This window comes from Alosa sapidissima, chromosome 4 (assembly GCF_018492685.1).
Source record: "Alosa sapidissima isolate fAloSap1 chromosome 4, fAloSap1.pri, whole genome shotgun sequence".
NCBI classification, from domain to species: domain Eukaryota; kingdom Metazoa; phylum Chordata; class Actinopteri; order Clupeiformes; family Clupeidae; genus Alosa; species Alosa sapidissima.
In genome coordinates this window covers 4,113,851-4,126,247 of record NC_055960.1, presented here as the reverse complement: position 1 = coordinate 4,126,247, position 12,397 = coordinate 4,113,851, and the positions used below count along the sequence as shown (strand labels likewise).

Here is a 12,397-nt window from a genome sequence, read left to right as displayed (position 1 = left end):
AGAAAAGCATCATGAGTTAGGACACATACCTTTCAGTAGAATTTTTAGATTAGAAAGAGAAAAAATGTCATGCAGATGGACAGAGTTTAGAAAGGAGCCTAAACGTCTCAAATATAATCACAGAATATTTGATGGACAGTGTGCCCTAAAACAAGAGTTGCTAGAATTTATTTACTTTATAAAACCTAGGACATAGGCTAATGTTAAATTATAATGCGTAACAAGTTATGTTTATTACAGATTCGATTTTTCCTTCATGCCCCATTGCACTGGCACCCTTATCAGAAGAACATGCCTGTTGATGCTCGGTAGTTTGAAAAACCATAATTAGTCTGTTGGACATTATGGGCTCTATTATAGTGATCAAAAACACATGGTCAGAGATGCAAAGTTTAAGGGTGTTTAAGGGCATGATTTTGTGATCAGAGACCAGGTGCATTGTTCAAAAGGACTGTTGTTCTGTTTCTTAATCAGTCATGGGTGTGTTTTGGGCGTTACATCCTTTAAACCAATGAGAGTGACATCTATCATTCCCTTTAACAGCAAGGAACGGAACTTCAAACAGCGCATTGGTAGTTTGACAGTCAGCGCATTATAGGGAATCTGCTTGCACACGAGACCGTGTATGGAACTAAACCTTGCTTTACTGTTTGTGACTAGCAGAATATAGTCTACATGCATCTGCACTCGCCTATTATTTGAACTCATAGGCAAAGTGAAACTAACTTCACTGTGGTCTCATAGTCAACGACAAAACAGTTTTACACAGTTATTTACTTTCACTATTGGGGTTACCATAGAAAACATAGCCTGAAAAAAGCAACACTTACCCCAGTAAGGATATTTATCCTGCAGATGAGTTGTTTGGGACTGGCTGCTAAGGGCTGTTTACATCTCGTGCCAGTGCTTCTTTCAGGGGGTCAAGAGCGTGCAAATTAGCTTCGGCATGTTAGCATACGGCATTTTCAAGTGGCGCCGCATGGAGCATTTGGAACCAGCTCCGTGCACGAAAGTCCCTGTTGGGCACAAGCTCTCATGCGCGTACATGTTGGTGGGCGGGTACCTATCCGGCGGCTACAGCCAAACGTTACTCAGTGCGTATTTCTTGAGGAGCCTATGAGAAGACGTGTATATTATGGTTATTTATGGATCATATGACAAATAAAGAAAATTGTTTTGATCTTGTGTTGTTGTTTGTCCCGAACAACAGGCAGGCAGACCGCTATTTGTTAGAGCCGCTGTTAACCAATGAAATTAAGTTGCGCTTCAGGGCGACTCCACTCGGACTCCACACGCATTCCCAAGCAATTTTTTCTTCTTCTTACATGGCAAGCAAGGTATGTGCATTATCGCCACCCTCTGAACTGGAGGACGACTCTCTTTTGAAAGAATATCCAATAAAAATCGACGTTGGTCCAACTTTGGAACTTGGCGCATGGTCAGAGCCGACTGGCGCTGGATCCGAGCCCCAGTGTTCAATATGGCTTTGACTATGAATTGGCCGGATTTACTAGCCTCGTCTCCGCCATTCATTCATTTGTATGGAGGGCGGGACTTAATTACTCTCTCCAGTTATATATAATACCTCCATGGCTTCTTCAGCTGTGCTTTATATCAGTGTTTCTCAAACTTTTTCAGACGAAGGACCACTTAATCAGTAAAAAAGAAACCACCTAAAAAAAAGATTAGACCTACTTCAACAGTATATAAGCCTACACAATAGGCCTACTCACTGAACCACCTTGCTTATTGTCTCGGCTCCTTGCTTATTGTGTCAGAGGACTCTTATGATTTAAACTGGCATATCTTACATAGACAGTGTTGCAGAACTGTTGGTTCAATATTGCAAACAACTCATCTATATTATATTTTACCACGTCTGCTCACGGACCACTTAGGATAGCTTGCGGACCACCAGTGGTCCCCGGACCAAACTTTGAGAAACACTGCTTTATACGCACCTTTCTCTATAGACCAGGTTTTTCTTGATTAATGGCGTAATGATTTTAGAGGGTGTAAGAAAGCGATTTTCATATGCCAGACCGCACCTTATGTTGTGAGCTGATGAGTTGGGATGCAACTTCAGGGGGCGTTCCACTTGCAACTTCCTGTTAGTATTAGGGAAAACAACTTGGTAAACGACTCAGAGGACAAATTGAATGCAGCATTAATATGAAAGTCTATTATTTCCCAACAGCCGAAATAAATAATGTTGTGGCCTGTTTTTTTATTTTATTTTTTATTTCAAGTTATTCTATTCTAAGTTAAACAATATGGATACATTCTGATTGCTTAGGGGAGAATATTTGCAGTATAACTGGACGCATGTGTAAATGAGAGAATATGGACCTAAATGTGCAACATTTATGATATGTATGATTTTTGTTTATATATTATGTATTTTCTCTATGTACAGGATCACTCATGTTGTCCAGGTTATTATGGACATGAATGTTTTAAATGCCCAGGAAAGATAGACAATTGGTGCTCTAACAATGGAAAGTGTCAGGATGGTGTGCAAGGCAGTGGAGAGTGTCTCTGTAAAGAGGGATTTCATGGTACTTCTTGTGAAATGTGTCAGCCAGGACGATATGGAAGCAATTGCACATCAGGTAAGGTGTATTTCCTTCTCATTTATACCTATAAATGAGCCTATTCATGTTTTATACTAATGTTTGCATGACCCAAACAGTTTTCCTTACCTTATATAACTGAAATTCCAGGGTACTAGAACTCCATATACATTTGCTCATCCAGGGCATCAAAGCTCCACATAAGACCAGTTGCACATCTTTTCTGTTTACCTGCTTGAATAACACCTTAAATGGGCACAGAGTAGATGGTAAACAAGTGCAATGGGGCCCAGATTTGAATTATATTGTTAAAGGTCCCATATTATACTTCTTTTTCAACAAGTCAAAATAGACCTATGAGTTGCACAAAACATGTCCCTGAAGCTGTTTGCGTAAAAGTCCTCTCAGATTACACATTATCAGCAGCTCAATTTTCAAAGTGGACTAGTCAAGTTATTGGAGTTTAGCCGAAACGTCTTTTAAATGCAATAACCTTTTTCTTGGCCAACACCGCGCTCTCCCGATTCTTCTCTTGTTTCTTTGTGGGTGCGTAATCCAGGGAACTCATAAAAAATAGCAAATGGTCGCACTCCAAAAATCTTTTTCTTGCTTTTAATCCATTTTAGCACAGGGGTTAATTGACAAACGTTTCGGCCTGATGGCCTTCGTCAGTGTGTTTCGTCCCTATGGCTACTTCCTAGTTTTAAATAGACAAGTATATTCAATTAGTGACACCTGTCCTCATTAGCTCCGTATGAATTCAACAGGCGCTCCGACACATCAGGCCTCCCCGGCCGTTCATCAGTCGGAGCGCTTGGTGTCTCCAAAATGCAACACACTCATTTACATTGTAACAATGCACCACCAAATATCGTATAGTCAGACAATGATAAATACATAAGACAATAAGGTAACACTTTATTTTAATGTGTCGCTGTTACAGTGTACCTACCTAATTAGGTACAGTGGTACAACCTGTGTAACAACATGTACTATCAGGTACTATCATTGTACTTGCATTATGTATTTGTGGGTACCTACATATAGTTGTTACATTGTAATACTGAGTGCTTTTACAAAACTTTGCCAATTTGTCTAAATTTTAATCAGAGGCAAAGAGCTGACCTGAGACCTGCTGGATGGGGTAAATCTGGTCATGATAGATTTGATACACAAATCATTCCTAGCTCCAACCTGTGCTGCTACAACCTTGTTACTCTTTGATACAGTGGAATAAACCTATTAAGTGTACCAGTTAATTACTTACATGTACATATGACATGTATGTTGTGTTGTGTCTTCGATGTCTTGGAACAGGTCTACTAATTCACTACATAGTCTAATATCAACTGTGTTGGTTATTGCTCTTTGATACAGTGGCACAAAGCCATTAAAATGAAGTGTACCAGTTAAATACTTACAATTACATATTACATGTATGTTGTGTCATTGGTGTCTTGGAACATGTCTGCCATTACCTTACATACTGTAGTACATGTATCAACTGTGTTGGTACACATTTATTACTCTTTTGGTACAGTGGAATAAATCCATTAAAATAAAGTGTACCAGTTAAGTACTTACATTACCAGTTAAGTACATACATATTATATACATCCTGTCAATGATGTCATGCATCCTGTAATTGATGTGTTGAAACATGTCTGCTGTTACACCACACAGTACATGTGAATTAGTAGACCTGCTCCAAGACATCGAAGACATAACATACATGTCATATGTACATGTAAGTAATTAACTGGTACACTTAATAGGTTTATTCCACTGTATCAAAGAGTAACAAGGTTGTAGCAGCACAGCTGTTACATGTACACTGAAGACAATGAGGCCTTGACTGGAGCTAAGAATGATTTGTATATCAAATCTATCATGACCAGATTTACCCCATCCAGCAGGTCTCAGGTCAGCTCTTTGCCTCTGATGAAAATTTAGTCAAATTGGCAAAGTTTTGTAAAAGCACTCAGTATTACAATGTAACAACTATATGTAGGTACCCACAAATACATAATGCAAGTACAATGATAGTACCTGATAGTACATGTTGTTCCACAGGTTGTACCACTGTACCTAATTAGGTAGGTACACTGTAACAGCGACACATTAAAATAAAGTGTTACCGACAATAACATGTAAGTAACACTCAGAATGACACAATCACAGAAATGACGACAGATCAAAGTCTTCATTCATTCCCTCTGGTGACATAGAACGTAGGCGATACATCCAGAAAGACTCCCTCTGAAGGAGCTTTTTGTCTGTATCTCCTCCTCTGCGTGGTCTTTGTACGTGCTCTATACCAGTGCATTTCAGATCTTCTAAAGTGTGATTTTTTTCTATGAAGTGTCTTGCTACAGGTGAAGTTATATCGTTCCTACGAATGGCTGATTTATGTTCACTCAGTCTTGTTCTTAATTGTCGCAATGTTTTCCCCACATATAATAACTGGCAAGGGCATTGCAAAAGATAAATTACGTTTTTCGTAGAACAATTTATTAATGAATCTATTTTGTACAATTCTCCCGTGTGAAAGCAGCTGAACGTATTGGTTTTTAACATGTGTGGACAAGCAGCACAATTTCTGCAAGGGAAGCATCCCTTGATGAAGGAGGGCTTCCCTGTGCGGATGACGTCCGACCTAACCAATAGATTATTTAAGTTACTCGACCTTTTATGAGTGAAGAGAGGTGGTGTAGCAAATGTGTTATTCAAAGAGGTGTCTGTTGTTAGAATATGCCAATGTGTATTCACAATTGATTTGATAGGTCTTGATAATTTGTTGTGAGTGCGTAGTTCACTGAAAAAGGACGTGTCTGTTTTTTTCCTTTCTTCGATAGTAATTCTGATCTTTGCGATGATCTTACTTTCTCATAAGCTGGGGTCAACCATTCTTCAGGGTACCCCCGTGATCGGAATCGGTTAAGCAAAGTTATTGACTGTTTTTCGAATTCGTCGTCTGTATCGCAGATGCGTCGGACCCGGTATAATTGGCTAAGCGGCAACCCTCTTTTCAGCGGCACTGGATGGTGGCTGTCTGCACTCAACAACGTGTTTTTGTCGGTCTCTTTACGAAATACTGTGGTGGATATCCGATTGTGTTGTTTCAATATTAAAACATCTAAAAAATGTATTGACTCCAAATCCCTCTCTGATGAAAATGTGATAGTCTCTAGTCTTGAGTTCAAAAAATTTGTGAACTCCAATAGCTCGGTCTCATTACCTTTCCAAATCAAAAAACAGTCATCAATGTATCTCACCCAAAGTTTTACAAGATGTTTGAAAGGATTGTTATTGTACACAAAATCCAGTTCAAATTTCCCCATGAACAGGTTGGCATAGCTTGGTGCCAATGGGGTGCCCATGGCTGCAATAACCACATCAGAATTAATTAGACACCTGCATGTATGATGTAATATGGCCTTACAATGTTAAATGATAATGGGTAAAACTTTATTTGGGTCGGTATATAAGCCCAGTAGAGGTTGTGTAGCCTATTCCAGAGTTTAAAAGCATTTGTAAAATTGGCTGCCTACTACCGGGTGGCCTGGGTCGCTTCCAACTAGGCTAAGCTACGTTATATGGCCTTTGGCCTCATACCTACGGCTGAATTACAGCCACCGGGATATTGTTTACTAACCAGGGGCGGAGTGGGGCACTAAAATCCACCGGGAAAATTCTGACGGCCAAATTCGGTACAATGGGGTTTAACCCTTAGAACCCGATTGATGCAAAGTGTGTCAAAAAACTAATCCTTTCTTCGCTGTTATATTGCTTCGGAACTGTTTATCGCAGCGAGATGAAACCTTTAATGGGTGACAGAGCAGAAGTGGGGCTTTCCAACAAGACTACGCACTTACAGACGATTTATACAGACAGTATCTTCACAAAGTTTAGCGTTTGCAGCCATCTTGAATTTAGTCACGATAAGTCGAGCAACGAGTAAGAATGAACAGCTATGATAAGGGATCAGATTCCAAAAATAATTCAGTGGAAATGCATGGATTCCAGTTGCTGCTACTGGAAGAAACTGGAATCCATGCATTTCCACTGAATTATTTTTGGAATCTGATCCCTTATCATACCTGTTCATTCTTACTCGTTGCTCGACTTATCGTGACTAAATTCAAGATGGCTGCAAACGTTAAACTTCGTGAAGATACTGTCTGTATAAATCGTCTTGTAAGTAAACTACCAGTGCTTTTTCAAAGTTCTCAATGTCTCGTTTTAAATGTCAGGGCCCTAGGAAGTCTACCAATGAAGTGTGGAGATACATTGAGCCTCGTAAATGGGTGTAAAACAGTGATTTATTTGCATGGCTAGCCCGATGCCGAAGCACCACTACTGAAAAAGTTGTTGGTAGCATCGGCTAACTAGCGCCAGATTTTGGAGTGCAGGGGACAAGTCGAGATGGGCTATGAGACATACGTTCACACTCGGTATCATGTTTCAATACACTTTAGGTCAATATCACACCGGAATTCTCCTTTAAGTAGACATCTGACTGTTGTACTTTTACTTGTACTTGAGTAAAATTTAGCAAAGGGTATCTGTACTTTTATTCAAGTAATAAAGCTGTGTACTCTGTCTGCCTCTGTGTGTTACACTCCTGGCTTTTCGGACACTGCACACACTGTAGGTGGAACAAGACTTAAACTTATTCCACCAACTCTGCTCCGGTCGCATATACATGTCTGCTTCCTCTTTCTCTCTATTCCTGCTCTACCCACTTCCCAACCACACACACACACAGACAGACGGAGCTCTCTTAAAGGAGCCGCAGCACAATTTTACAACACTGAATCCCAAGCCCGCAGTGTTTTTTTTTTAGCCGCCCGTTCCCGCCCGCAGCAAAGTTCAAACCGCCCGGTCCCGCAAGATTTCCAATCCAATCCACTTTATTTATATAGGACCCAACCCCAATGCATATAGCTCGACTTACCCCACGTTTTTGTGTGTTTTTGTGGCAAAGCATAATCCAACGCCATCATGTGTTTCTCTATGGCAAAGCATGTTCATAATAATTTGAGATCCTAGCAAATTCCTGCATGGCATCCAATTCAAGGCTCACACTGTAAGGCGCATACCACATACATGTATGTCTGTACATTGCTCAGCCTCAAAGTCCCCGTCCACCATGGTTCTTATATTGCCAGATTCAGGACAGTCTGTCCTACACATAAATGAAAGTCATGTCCAGCTGGCAGCTTGCTGTGGTGAGATGCATTTCAAAATGTAAGAATTGTATAATACGCTTCTTGTCTTTGTATTATTTAAAAATCAAAATCAAACCAATGCAAGTATTAATATGAAATGGTGGCAGACCTGGGTAGCCTAGACTGTGCTGAAAAAAATATAATATATAATATGTGTAAATGGCACTTACAATTACCAGGATAAATGCTTATAACTAAAGGTAGGCCTAGTGAAAATTACCTTAAAACAGTCTAGGGTTCTAAGAGTGAACTGGCTCTTCGTAGACGGGCTCTGGCGTATTGCTCTTTCATATCTTCTCCTGTTGTCTTCTGCAGCACTGATCTTCCACCGCCATGGTTCTTTTCTCTAGTTTTGTAATTTCAGCTCTTCCATTGATGATATGAACTTTGTAAGCAATAGTTTGGTCTGGTTGTGTCCCTCTTGGCTTTCGACCCTTAGCTTCTCCAGCTCAGCTTTTTTAATGTATTTTTTACGCTTGTTTGTTTCCACCGCCATAACAAGCAGGGTTAGGGTTGTTTATTTAAGCAATAAGCCCCGAGAGGCCGTAGGTTACGCTGATTCTACAACAGCTAAGGGGCGTTAGGCACGTGTTAGCGGAGTAGCGGAACGCGATTCAGCCAATCACAATCAAGGACTGGAACTATTAGTTTTAGAACTCAAATTCTTTCACAGCTAATGTGTTTTTGCTGTTACCCTTACAGAGTGTAAATGCAACCAGCAGAATGGCAAATGTATGGATGGAATAAATGGCAATGGAACATGCGTCTGTTTTAAAGGCTGGAAAGGGGAACATTGCTCTGTTGGTTTGTATATCTATAACTAAATTTCATATGTAAGTAAATTGTCCAGCTGTAATTAGACATGTGTGTCATCATGTTAACTTCCACATATTATGTAAGGGATAATGGACGACACGAAATTTGGCTCACAGAAAGAAATGCACTTATTTTGAGGTAGTAAAACGGACCCGACGCGCAGCTGTTACACCTCGTAAGTGCATTTCTTTCTGTGAACCGAACACTGTGGAGTCCATTATCCCGCTTATTCCACTGTTGCCACTTGCATTGTGTTCATTTCCTGTTATAGTTTAAACGTTTTTAAAATCACTAAAACTGTCTTGTTTGTACTACTTATTTCCGCCACAAATCAACTAATTTCTCAACTTGCAGAACAAACTGCCGTTACTAGTTCTAAATGGATGGTTGCTATGGCCAAAGGCCACTCGTTAGTTCCATCTCACCCGTTGTCAAGCGAGCATATCCAAGGATTCTGATGAACCTTAGCTTTAAAACATCGCTTTTTTACTTAGCCTACTGCCATGCAACTAGCTAAAATTATATCTGTCATCTGAACATCTGTATTTTACAGCTCTGATGCAACGTGACGGTTCATTTAATCTTCACGACGAGTTCAGCGAATTAATATACAAGTGTGATACAGCCAAAAAATTGGAGCTACTTCATAGATAGGTGTGATACGGTCAAAGATTACTTGATTACTAGCAAGATAGAGCAACGTAATTCGTTACTATTGGAGCAAAATGGGACCGTTCCGGTCTGCATAAGAGGGAGTAAATATGGTGTGCATCTCTCCCTTATAAGACGATTCGATATGTATATAATATGCATGAGCTACGATAAGTTTCAGAAACGATACGTTTTAATACAGAACGATTCAGCACAATTTAATACGATGCAATATGATTTTTTATAGGCTCTTCACAATGCTAGTAGAACGCTCCATTGACTTAAAGGGACACCAGGCAACGTTTTCGTGTTAATTACTCATCTTCGTAAGTCGGTATATGGTTAAATGACTCATTACAGGGCGAATGAAGACTTTCTCGCCCGCCCCTACTGCCTGTAGGAAGAATATCCCACTTGCAAGTTCAGTGTATCGTACCCGGCGACCGAAGCAGTTTCCATCCTGCATCCACAGCACAGAGGGAGGCTAACGAAACGCTAGCGATTGTTGCAAACGTGTGTATAATGGCAGAGCCGGCGAAGAAGCAGCGAAAACCCTTGACGGAAGATGCAAAGAAAAGGAAAAGAGCTTCAGACCGAGCGAGGGGGAGTTTCGTAGAGAAAAAGCATCAGGCTTGCCTGGTGTCCCTTTAAATGGGATTTCCCAACATTCTATGGTCAAATATATTCATGTAATTACCACCGAAACATTGGTAACAGGTTTTGTGCTTCTGATTTACATCTTTTATATCACTCCACAAGTAGTCCGGTCACTTATTGCAATGGAACTTCATTCAAAAGTGAAAGCAAACGGTTGATCAACTGTGTTCTAAAGAGTATTTGATTCAAGTTCAGCGTTGGAGTGTCGGGGTCCGGTTCGCCCTGTCAGGACGTATTTTCCCGATAATGACCGATGTTCCATACATTAGGCTCGGCTATAAAAGACTATAAAGACTTTAATTATTTTTAATTAATTGTATGTCATTGGGTTTATAATTTCTCCAAAATGACACAAAGACTTGATTGACTGGATTGAAAGACTGAACAAACATTTTGACATTACTGTAAGAACTGTCAAATGTCTAAACGAAATCACATTAATAGAGATCTATACATTAATTTCACCCTTCTACTTAGCTGTTGAGCCAATCACAATAGTTTAAAACTTAAAAACGGAAATATGTTTGCTCTTTAATGATAGGTCACAGGTGCTTTGACATAGGCAGTATTTTGATTAGATGTATTTGAAATATGTATTTTGTCATTTGTATTTTGCAGGATTGGAAAAAATCAAATGTAGTTTCTAACGAAATACTTTGAGGGATTGTATTTCAAATAGGCCTACTTAAATACTAAAGAAAGAAATCTCTTTCTAAATTTCTTTCTCAAATAAGCCAAAATGTCATCACTCAGTTAAATCCAGGAAAATAGTTGCTCAAAGACTGTCTCAGATTTTGCTCAAAGTTTGTTTACCTAATATTTAGGTCCAGAAACTAAGACCTGTAAAATATTTTTGTTAAATTCCAATGTTTTCATAAATTTTTTCACCCTTGATTTTGTAGCATTTTTACACTCTCAGAAATGTCTTATCTTGAAGTCATTTCTTTATAGGGTGGAAGACAGACAGGTTGTTGGTATGATTGGACCATTAAATGTTTGTACTCCATGCTTAATATAATATTGTTTTATATAAGGCCCTAGATATGCAGTACAAAGCTGGTGTCAAAGTCAAAGTCAAAGTCAAAGTCAGCTTTATTGTCAATTTCTTCACATGTTCCAGACATACAAAGAGATCGAAATTACGTTTCTCACTATCCCACGGTGAAGACAAGACATATTTTTCCAATTTAAGTCCACAGACAAACATAACATTCAAGTAAACAAAAAAGTAAGTAAATAAGAGGGCACATATAATAATGAAAAAATAAGAGCAGCAAAATTTGGTTGAAATTGTGCATAGACAGTCAATAAAATACTAGTGCAAAGTCAGGCCAATAAAAGGTTTGGGTAGTTCTGTTTGACCTAAGTAATAAAGAAAGTGGCATAGTGGTGCAAGTTATGTAAGAGCAGCAGAAGTGTTGTGTTTTCAGGACAACAACACCAAGTTGTAAAGTGTACAAGTGTGCAAGTGTGCAAGTGGAGTAGTGCAGGCGGCCATTGTGGGTCCAATGTCCATGATGTTATGTAGCTGAGGGTGGAGGGGGGAGAGGAGGGAGAGAGTTCAGCATCCTTACAGCTTGGTGTATGAAGCTGTTGGTGAGTCTGGTAGTGCGGGAGCGCAGGCTTCTGTACCTCTTCCCAGAGGTACAGAAGCCTGCACGTATGGCCAACACGTACTAATTGGGGCCTCTGACAGAGGAAGTCCTCTGTCAGAGGAAGTGGTGATGTTGAGGATCTTGTAAAATCATTTTTTTATCCACATAGCAATCATTATCTTGTCTCAACTACAATACTTTATTAATGTCGAGCCCATATTTAAGTTCTCTGCAACAAATGAAGATATTAAGGATAAAACAAGGTGTGATTGCATTTTTTGGTAATGTTCATAGGCTGATTTGACATGGAACTATACTCTCATTCTATGCGTAATAATCCAGTCACTAACCAATTTGTCTGCTGCAGCTCAACCTTGTTGCTGAAAGTTAGCCTACGGGGACTATTTTCAGGTGATGCATGATATCATTGTGCTGCTTCGGCCATAGTGTTTCTTGATTATTACGCTGGAATGAGAGTATAGTTCCATGTCAAATTTGCCTAGAAAATCGCCACGTTTCATTTTCCGTTGGTCTTATTACAATTTCTAACTTGAGAGGAGACAAGTTTTAAATAGGAAAATTGCCGGAAATCTTAGTCACTTTTAAATGTAATGCTAGCTAATGCTCTGAATGGCTGAAGAAAAACAAAATTAAGACTTTAGAGTGGCCTAGTCGAAGTCCTGACCGGAATCCTATTGAGATGCTGTCTCATACCACTGTATACACTTACTTGGTTACATTGTATACCTGGTATACCTGGTATATGGGTTTTCATTCTTGGCCCTGGGGCAAACTTTATACACTGAGCTACTTTTACATAGACTTTAAAATGTATACTGGCTACCATTTTAATCCTATGAAAATTACTGAAAAA

At 39.5% G+C, this 12,397-nt stretch overlaps 1 protein-coding gene across 3 annotated transcripts in view; it reads left to right on the top strand.

Moving 5' to 3' along the window:
• The window catches only part of stab1 (stabilin 1), a 130,631-nt gene that overhangs the window by 70,665 nt on the left and 47,569 nt on the right, over positions 1-12,397 (top strand). For all 3 annotated transcript variants that reach the window (XR_006031212.1, XM_042089264.1, XM_042089263.1), the window contains exons 38-39: positions 2,417-2,612; positions 8,507-8,608. Coding sequence is in view for 2 of the 3 variants with exons in the window: in XM_042089264.1 (XP_041945198.1) it covers positions 2,417-2,612; positions 8,507-8,608 (298 nt within the window). In the remaining variant the exon portion in view is untranslated. The remainder of the gene's footprint in view (positions 1-2,416; positions 2,613-8,506; positions 8,609-12,397) is intronic.